This window comes from Sus scrofa, chromosome 12 (assembly GCF_054392235.1).
Source record: "Sus scrofa isolate SSC_HxYL_T2T_F1_AM1 chromosome 12, Sscrofa_HxYL_maternal_Yorkshire_Landrace_v2.0, whole genome shotgun sequence".
Lineage (NCBI taxonomy): Eukaryota > Metazoa > Chordata > Mammalia > Artiodactyla > Suidae > Sus > Sus scrofa.
Genome location: NC_139394.1, coordinates 23,706,918 through 23,715,458, shown reverse-complemented (window position 1 = coordinate 23,715,458; position 8,541 = coordinate 23,706,918). Strand labels below are relative to the sequence as shown.

Genomic DNA, 8,541 nt, shown 5'->3' with positions numbered 1-8,541 from the left:
CCACCCAAGGAAGACCTGGAGTCCCCAGAAGCCGGAGGAGGTAAGAGGGTCTCCCCCAGAGGCTTTGGAGGGCGCGTGGCCCTGCAGACACCTCGATTTCAGACTTGCCGCTTCCAGAATGCTGAGAAAATAAATCTCTGTTGTTTTAAGCCACCAGGGACTTGGCAATGTGTTCGGGCAGCCCTAGGAACCTAATATAGTTCCCTGTTCTGCAAAGTGACTGGAAAGATTCTAGGGCTGCTTCCAGCTCTGAGCTTCTCCAAGTTAAATCATTCAGCAAGGAGCGGAGTTCCAGGTCTGGCCAGAAGGTGTTTCTTAACTCTCTGCCCAACTTCTTCCAGGTTGAGGATTAAATGACTTGAAGGAGATGGGAAGCCAAAGGAAAGCATCCCCTCTCACTCCCCAGAAAAGAAGAGGAGTCTGCGAAAGAAAGAGGATTTCAGGGCTCACCCCTGAAATCCCCAGGTTGGTAAAGCGGGCCGAAGCTGACCCGACGAAAAAGGATGGAGTCTGCCTTCCAGAATCTCTCCTTGCAAACGTTGCCCCCTCTTCCCGGCGACTCCCTCCCCACCCCTCACATCTTGCTTTCTGCCTCTGTCTTCCCCATGCTTGGGGGGCACGAGAGAAGATGGACCCCCCTGAAGCACAGGAACGAAGGCGCGGCCCCACCCTCCTCCCTCCTCCCCACGACACAGCTGGAGGGGGAGGGGAGGTCAGCAGGGTTCAGAAAGGCCAGATGTTGAGGAGAAAGAGAGCCGGGCCCACCCCGCGCCCACCCACCCCACCCCCACCCCCAGCAAAAGAAAAATTAAAAGAGACAGCTTTTCAAACAGAACTTTTGTCTTCCAAAAGTTTTTTGTTTTTTTGTTTTTTTCTCTCTCGCTCTCAAGAATCTGCTCTATGCAAACATTAAAAACTTTTTACAGCATTTTCACAGAAAAGGAAACTGGTCCTTCCCCAGTATATGTGGGAATTCTTTGTCCCTCGCCCCATCTTGGGGGGAAAAGGGGGTGATGTCCGCTCGTGTGGGCAGAAGGGCCAGGGGGTCCCTCAGTTGCTGGGCAGATGGGCAACCCCCGGGTTCCCCTTCCACCTAAACCTGCAATCTCCCTAAGAGCTAGACTCCCCAGGGCTCACCTGGGTGGAGGAGGCGGCCACTCCACTCCCCTCTGACTCCAGGGGATCAGAGGGCGCAATAGTTAGTGGCCAATTTCTCCCCTCCCCCAGGAAAACAGAACTTCTGACCTCAAAACTAATCCCTCGGCCCTGCCCCTTTCGGATCCATCAGATCCCTGACAACTCCCGAAATGCCTGAGGTTGGGTGGGGGGAGGATGCTGAAAGGTTCCTCAGCCCAGTTCCCATCCAAACCCAAATTTTTGCCCCCCCCGCAAACCCCACTGGACCCGGTGCTTCGGCCAAGAGCCCTTTCCTTTACCTCCTCCCCAAAGAGCAGCATGTCTTGTCTCTAGCCTGGCCGGGGGGCCGAGTTTCAGTGTCCGAAGAATGGACCCAGGCCTGCCCTCTACCTCCACGCCCTCCATCCTTAAACGGCTGGAGAGGACCTGGAAAGGCAACTTGTTTGGTCTGATTTTATTGATTTCTTCCACCTTCCATTGCTTTCCCTGGGATGGTCTTCTCCAGCTCCCTCCCCAGGCAGAGTCTGCATTTCTGAAGGGGAGGTGGCCCCTCGGCCCTGCCCCTCCTGCCCCTCCTCCCCTGAGGAGACAGCAGGGGGAGGGGGCTGTGTCTCAGGGTGGGGAGTCCACTTTTACCCATCAGACCTTATACCCTGAAAGCACACAGGGAAAATGGAAGGGGGAAACTCCAAAACTGGACAAAGGGGAGAGAGGCTGGTGGCTGAGAATGAAGATCTCGGCACCTCGGGGTCACTTGATGTGGGGGGGGGGGGCGCTCGGCAAAGAACAGGAAAGGGGTGATCTCCCCCTCGCCTAAGTTGCTCCCTCCCCCACGAAGGCTGCAGTGGTGCTCAGAAGCTAGGGAAGGCCTGTGGGGAGTGAAGGGTTAAAGGCCCGGCTGGTGGGGGTGGGGGATGCCCCCAGGGAGCTGCCAATCACCTCCCCACCCCCACCCCAGCCCCCCCACCCCCAGCCCCTGCTCGCCCACAGAAACAACCGGTTTGTCCATCACCAAGGTCTCTCTCCCTCTTTTCTTCCCCCCTCGGCTTTGAGCGGTAGCCTCCACGGCTCCCCCTGGGGTGAAGGCCCTGCCCCCAGAGATCGGAGGTGGAAGAGAGGAGGGGTTGGAATCTATGTCATTAAGCGTTTTTCCTCGGTTAAGCCTTCTCCTGACTCCAGCTCTTGGTCCTCTCCAAAGGATGAGAGGGAGGGGGTGTCACCTCGACCAGTTAGGTGCTTGAAGATCACTGTCATCTGAGGTCCCTCTGACCACAGCCCATAAAACCTAAAGGGGACAGGCGAAGGTGAGAAACGAGGCTCTAGCCTTGAGCGCGCAGTTTGGCTGTGGCCCCCACTTTTCCCCCTTGGCAGGCAGAAGAGGTCTCACGCTCAGAGTTGCTCCAAGTTGATGCCCCAGAATTTGAGGCCGGGGGGCTCAGGCACAGCGGGACCCCCGATCTGCCACCTCCACAATGGGTGGGCAGGCGGGGGTTTAGAGTCTCCCTGGAGGCGAAGCGAGGATGCGGGCCCTAAGTCTCCGTCCTCCCCCACCACCAAGGCCGGGGGACAGGGGAAGCAATCGAGGAGGCTGAAGGTGCTCGTGGTGGGGAGCGTCGGCGCAGGGCGACGGGGCTGCGCGCTGCGCTGGGGGGGCGCCGGCCGCCGGCGTTTCTTGGCGGCTCCCCGGGCGGGCCCTTTGGCTGGCGGCCGCTCGGGCCCCCGGCGCAAACTCGGAGTGTCGAGGGCGAAGCCCTTCGCGTAACACCAAAGTTTCGACCGGCGGATCAGACGATCGAAATGTTCCTGGCGGAGATCGCCGGGCGCGGCCGCAGCTCCGCTGGCCGTCGAGGGGCTGGCGGCCGGTGCCTCGGGGGCGGCCTTCGGGGGGTTTCCATCGACTGCGGCCGTTTGGCCCGGCAGGGGCGGCTCCGGCGCGGCCCGGGGCCCCGCCGGCTCAGAGGAGAGGCCCGCAGGTGGCGGCGGAGGCCGGGAACCGGGATCCTGATGCGGGCTGGCGGCGAAGCCAGGCTGGGAGTCGAGACCGGGGGCTGGCCTAGGCGGAGCTGAGGCGGAGCTGGTCGGAGATTCCCGAGGGCGCCGGGGCGCCGGGCAGCGGCCGGGAGGTAAACCGGAGCGAGCGCCGAAGTGCGGGAAACTGCCTCCGCCCTCTTCCTCCTCGCTGCGGCCCCGGCACACTGCGGCGTCGGCATCCTGGCGGGCCGGGGAATTGGGATCGCTGGACCGCCCGGCCTGTCCCGCGAGGTGCTTCAGGCCATCCGGGGCCCAGCCGCCGGTGCACAGGGGGGCGCGAGGGCCCAGCAGCACCGGGGCCCGCGGCGCCAGCTCCCCAGGCCCCAGGCCCAGAGAGGACGCCCGGGGTTTGGCAAGGGCGCAGAAGGCAAGGGCACGCAGGCACAGCGGAGAGAACTCCTGGGTCCCCCGACGCGGCTTCCGGGGTGTGGGGGAGCAGGGCGACCCTCGCGGGGACGCCGGCACTGCGAGGCGGGGAGCGGGGCACAGAGTCTCCATGGAACCGCCCGGGGGGTTGCCCACTGCGGGGGTCCTGGTCCCAGCGGCGGGATGCCCTGGCTGCCCGAAGAGCCCAAGGGCGAGGGGAACATCGCCCCCCCTCGACGGGGAGGTCTCTGCTCACGGGCGCCCCCGGCCCGTACCCCTGGGCCGCGGAGCTCTGGCTCCCTCTTCGATCTTGTCACGCGGCCCTCCCGGCGGCCGGACTCCTGGGTCCCTGCGAGTCCCGGCGCGGTGGGCCGCCCTTCCTGCCGCCGCGATCCCTGCGCAGCCCGGGCGGGAGCCCCCTCTCGAGTTGCCCGGAGCGCAGAGGTTGGGGAAACAAAGCGGCTGGCGGCCGCGGGAGGCGGGAAGGACCCCGGGCCCGGCACCCGGTGCCCGGGCCCAGGCGGCGGGGAGGGCGCCTTCCGCCCGCTCGGCTTCTTTCTTCCCCGCTGGCTCCCGGAGACCGCGTTATAGAGAACTGCCCCCTCGCTGCCCCAATACCAGCGCCGGGGCCGCGAGCCCGCCGCTGATTGGGCGGCACTGCCTGTGACGTTGGCCCGGACCCCACCCCTCCAGCGGCACCGCCCCCGTCCCCATTCCTCACACAGACACACACACGTGGACCCGGCGCGGCGGCGGCTGGGAGGGAGGAAAGGAGGCTGCGTGCGCGGGTGGGATCGCAGGGGGCGAAACGCGCCGCTGCACGTGGCGCGGTGGCGTCCTGGTGTTCAGTCACTGCAAAGCACTTCATTTTTTCCCTTAGCAGTCATGGTTTTCGCATCCGTAAAATGGGAATCTTCATATCTACTCGCAGGGGGCTAAGTGAATCCACATAGGTGAATCTCAAAAAGACAAAGTTGAAAGAAAAGAAGAAAAGAGGTTTGGAAGCTTTGCACAGCAGGGACTCCTGCGGGCAGAATGTTCTTAACCTCTCAGCTTCGGTGGCCTAGAACAGTGCCTGGCACACAGTGGGCTCAAGAAATGTTGAATGAAGAGTTAGGAATTCAGTAAGTGTGTGCAGGATGAAAAAAAAAAAAAAAAGGAATCAATTCGGAGAGAGGGAGAATTATAACGCCCACGGAAGACAGTAAATAGTCTTCCATTTCTAGTTTCTAAATGGCCCCTTGAGCAAATTCTGAGGGACTGACTCTGCAGCCCCCTGGCAGATCCCAAGACTCTGCCTTCTGAGGCCTGAAATTCCAAAATACGTTGAGGAGACCAGAAGGGACACACAGACTCTCTTCTTATCTCCCCCAGGAAGAGGAAAGCAAAGAGAACGGGAATTCCAGTACAAATTCCGATAACTGGAGGATCCCATCCCCTCAGCTTGTTCTGTCCCCTTATCCTTCTTTAGTTTCTGTAGAGCTTACTGGTGTATGAAAATCTGTGAATGTATTTCTTCTTTTTTGTCTGTCTCTTCCATTAGTCTGGAAATGAGCGGCTGAGAATGTTGTCTTCATCACTGCTGCCTCCCCACTGCCTATAACAGTGCCCAGATGTCATAGGTGTTCAATATGTATTTGTAAGTGAATGAATGACTATGCCTCTCATCCCCCAAATATGCAGAAAAATTGTTATGAGCTCATGGAATAAGGGTGGGTTTCTGTGTGGCCTGGGGGTCGGGGTGGGGGTCACAGAGTGAAATAGCTCCTTCTGGGCCAGAGGTAAAAGAGAGTTTCTGCAAGAAAATAACTAATGCAGCTTGCCTCCTGGTCCTCCTGGTGGCGACAACAGAAGAATTGTTTTGTAAGTGCCATCACATAACCTTTGGGAGGAAAGGCATCAGGAAGGTCTGCCTCCCCTACACCGCTTTTGCAGAGGCCAGAGGTAAAGACTCCAAGGCGGGGCTAGGGTTTGAGGAACAATGGTGTGTAGGGTTCTGTTGCTCAAAACATCCGCCCCCTAGCATCTTCAGCAGAAGTCTTTGGGGAAGGGGTCATGAGGAGGGAACCTGGGGTCCTGCCAGGTTTAGACTCTAGGGATCCTGAGTGCGAAGAGCCCTGGTCCCACCCTCCACACACACCCACACCCAACCCCCCTACACATACACAGAGGAAAGTTCTGGAAGGATGAAGATCACACCTGTCTTTTCTGGTGAACAGGGCTGAAAACTTTTACCCTGAGACAGTAGTCCCAGATTTCTTTTGCTCATGGGGCAGGGACGTGGGCTTCAATGCAACCCTCCTCCAGACTCTTTGCAGCTGAGATGCCTGGGGAGTGGGCTTGGGCTCCACCTTCGAGAATCTAATCTGGGAAACTCCCTTCATGCCCTAGAGTCTCACGCATATTTGCATCCCTGTGCATAGCATTGATGAGTGAATATTGTATAGCAATGCAGATCAATGGGCTCCTCCTTCTCCCACCCCAACAGCCACCAGTCCCACAAATCTGAGTTTGGGGGCTTTAGTGGGGGTCATTACTGTTGAGAGTCCTTCCCTGGAGGAGGCATTCCCTCCACCTCCATTTTCTCTTCTTTCCCGTCCTTGAATCAGGCACCCCAGAATATAACCCAGATATGAAAGCTCTTCATGGGCACAGAAGCATTATACAAACAGTAGGGGTTAGTGTAACTCCTCAGCTGGAAGGACCTAGAGTCATTGAGTCTCCATCGTCAGAGGGCTTGGAGTGGGGGTGCCAGCTGTGCGACCCTGGGCGAATCACCTGGACACTCTGAGTCTCGAGGTCCCTATCACTGAAAAGGTACCACCTCCCGATGTTGTCAGGGTGGAACCGGTATGAAGGGGCAGAACCAGCTGCTGCAGTTCCCGTTGCCTACAGTAGAGGACACTCGACCCCGTCCTCAGGCTGCACAGTTCTCAGAAACCTCCTCCCCGCAGGAGAAAGAGAGGGACTGGGCTGGAGGCTGGGTCTCCTCTGATTCCACCAGAATAAGGAATAGGAAAGACCCCTCAAGACCTGGAAGCCAGACTTCTCTTTCCATGGCCCATCTGAGTCTCACCCAAAGGCTTGTGTTCAAGGATTTGGGAGCAAGGGACCTGATCACTCTCGGCAAAGGAGGTCACAGCAGGGAACTGGCCCCCCGATGTCCTGCCCAATAATAATTTCTAGAGCACTGCTGGCCTTCTCTGCTCTTTATGTTATCTAACCCCTGTAATAATCCTATGAGGCAGCTACTTTTTTTGAATTGAAGTATAGTTGATTTACAACGTTGTGTTAGTTTCTGACGAACAGCAAGGGGATTCAGGGATACGTATATACATATTTTTGTTCATATTCCTTTCCATTATGGTTTATTACAGGATATGAAGATATTATATAGTTCCCTGTGCTATACAGCAGGACCTCATTGTTTATCTATTTTATATATAGTAATTTGTATTTGCTAATCCCAAACTCCTAATTTATCCCTCCCTCAACCCCTCTTCCTTTTTTTTTTTTTTTTGCCATTTCTTGGGCCGCTCCTGCAGCACATGGAGGTTCCCAGGCTAAGGGTCGAATCAGAGCTGTAGGCGCCGGCCGACGCCAGAGCCACAGCACCTCGGGATCCGAGCCTCGTCTGCGACCTACACCCCAGCTCACGAGACAACACCAGATCCTTAACCTACTGAGCGAGGCCAGGGATCGAGCCCGCAACCTCATGCTTCCTAGTCAGATTGGCTAACCACTGAGCCATGATGGGAACTCCAAGCCCTTTTCCCTTTGGTAACCATAAGTTTGTTCTCTATGTCTGTGAGTCTGTTTTTGTAAATAAGTTCACTTGTGTCATAGTTTAGATTCCATGTATAAGTGATATCATATGGTATTTATTTTTCCTCTTTCTGACTTATATCACATAGGATGATAACCTCCAGTTCCATCTATGTTGCTGCAAAGGGCATTATTCATTTTTTGAAGCTGAATAGTTGTCCATTGTGTGTGTACCAGACCTTTTCATCCATTCACCTGTCAGTGGCCATTTAGCTTGCTCCCCTGCCTTGGCTATTATGAATAGTGCTGCTATGAACATTGGGGTGCATGTGTCTTTTCAAATTATAGTTTTCATCTTTTCTGGATATATGCCCAGGAGTGGGATTGCTGGACCATATGGTAGTTCTACTTTTAGTGGGATGGGGTTTTTTTTGTTTTTTTGTTTTGTTTTTTTTTATCTTTTTGTCTTTTGAGGGCTTCACCTGCAGCATATGGAGGTTCCCGGGCTAGGAGTCGAATCAGAGCTGTAGCCACCAGCCTACGCCACAGCTCACAGCAACACCAAATCCTTAACCCACTGAGCAAGGCCAGGGATCGAACCCGAAACTTTACAGTTCCTAGTCTGATTCGTTTCCACTGCATCACGACGGGAACTCCTGCTTCTACTTTGTTAAGGAACAACATACTTTCTCCATAGTGGCTGCAGTAATTGACATTCCTACCAACAGTGTAGGTTCCTTTTTCTCCACATCCTCTCCAGCATTTATTATTTGTCGACTTTTTAATATGGCCATTCTGACCACTGTGAGGTGGTACCTCTGGGGTAGACACTTTTTAAAAAAAAATTCTCATACTATGAAGAACCCATTTTAAGTGTCTAAGGATGATTTCTAATAAATTTACAGAGTTATGCAACCACCATCACAATTCAATTTTACAACATTTTCTAAGAGACTCCTTCACCCCCACTTGCAATAAATAACTCCATGTTCCCACCTCAGGGGCCCAGACTACTTTCCGTCACTATAGATCTGTCTTTTCTGGACATTTCTCAGAAATGGAAATACCATATGTGGTCTTTTGCATCTGACTTCTTTTACAAAAAGAAAATGTTTTGAGGTCTATCAATGTGTAGAATATATTAGCAGTCGTACCTTTTTATTGCTGAAGTGTCCCAGAGTATGGAGAGACCACATGTTGTTTATCCAACCACATTGAGCTTGTTTCTACTTTTTTTTTTTT

General features: G+C 55.4%; 1 protein-coding gene across 1 annotated transcript; it reads right to left on the bottom strand.

Moving 5' to 3' along the window:
- Positions 1 to 822: 822 nt before the first annotated feature.
- On the bottom strand, positions 823 to 4,096 carry EPOP (elongin BC and polycomb repressive complex 2 associated protein). Its single transcript, XM_021067069.2, has one exon. The coding sequence runs from the start codon at positions 3,664 to 3,666 to the stop codon at positions 2,527 to 2,529; it is 1,140 nt and encodes a 379-aa protein (XP_020922728.1). The 5' UTR covers positions 3,667 to 4,096; the 3' UTR covers positions 823 to 2,526.
- Between the last annotated feature and the right edge of the window lie 4,445 nt (positions 4,097 to 8,541).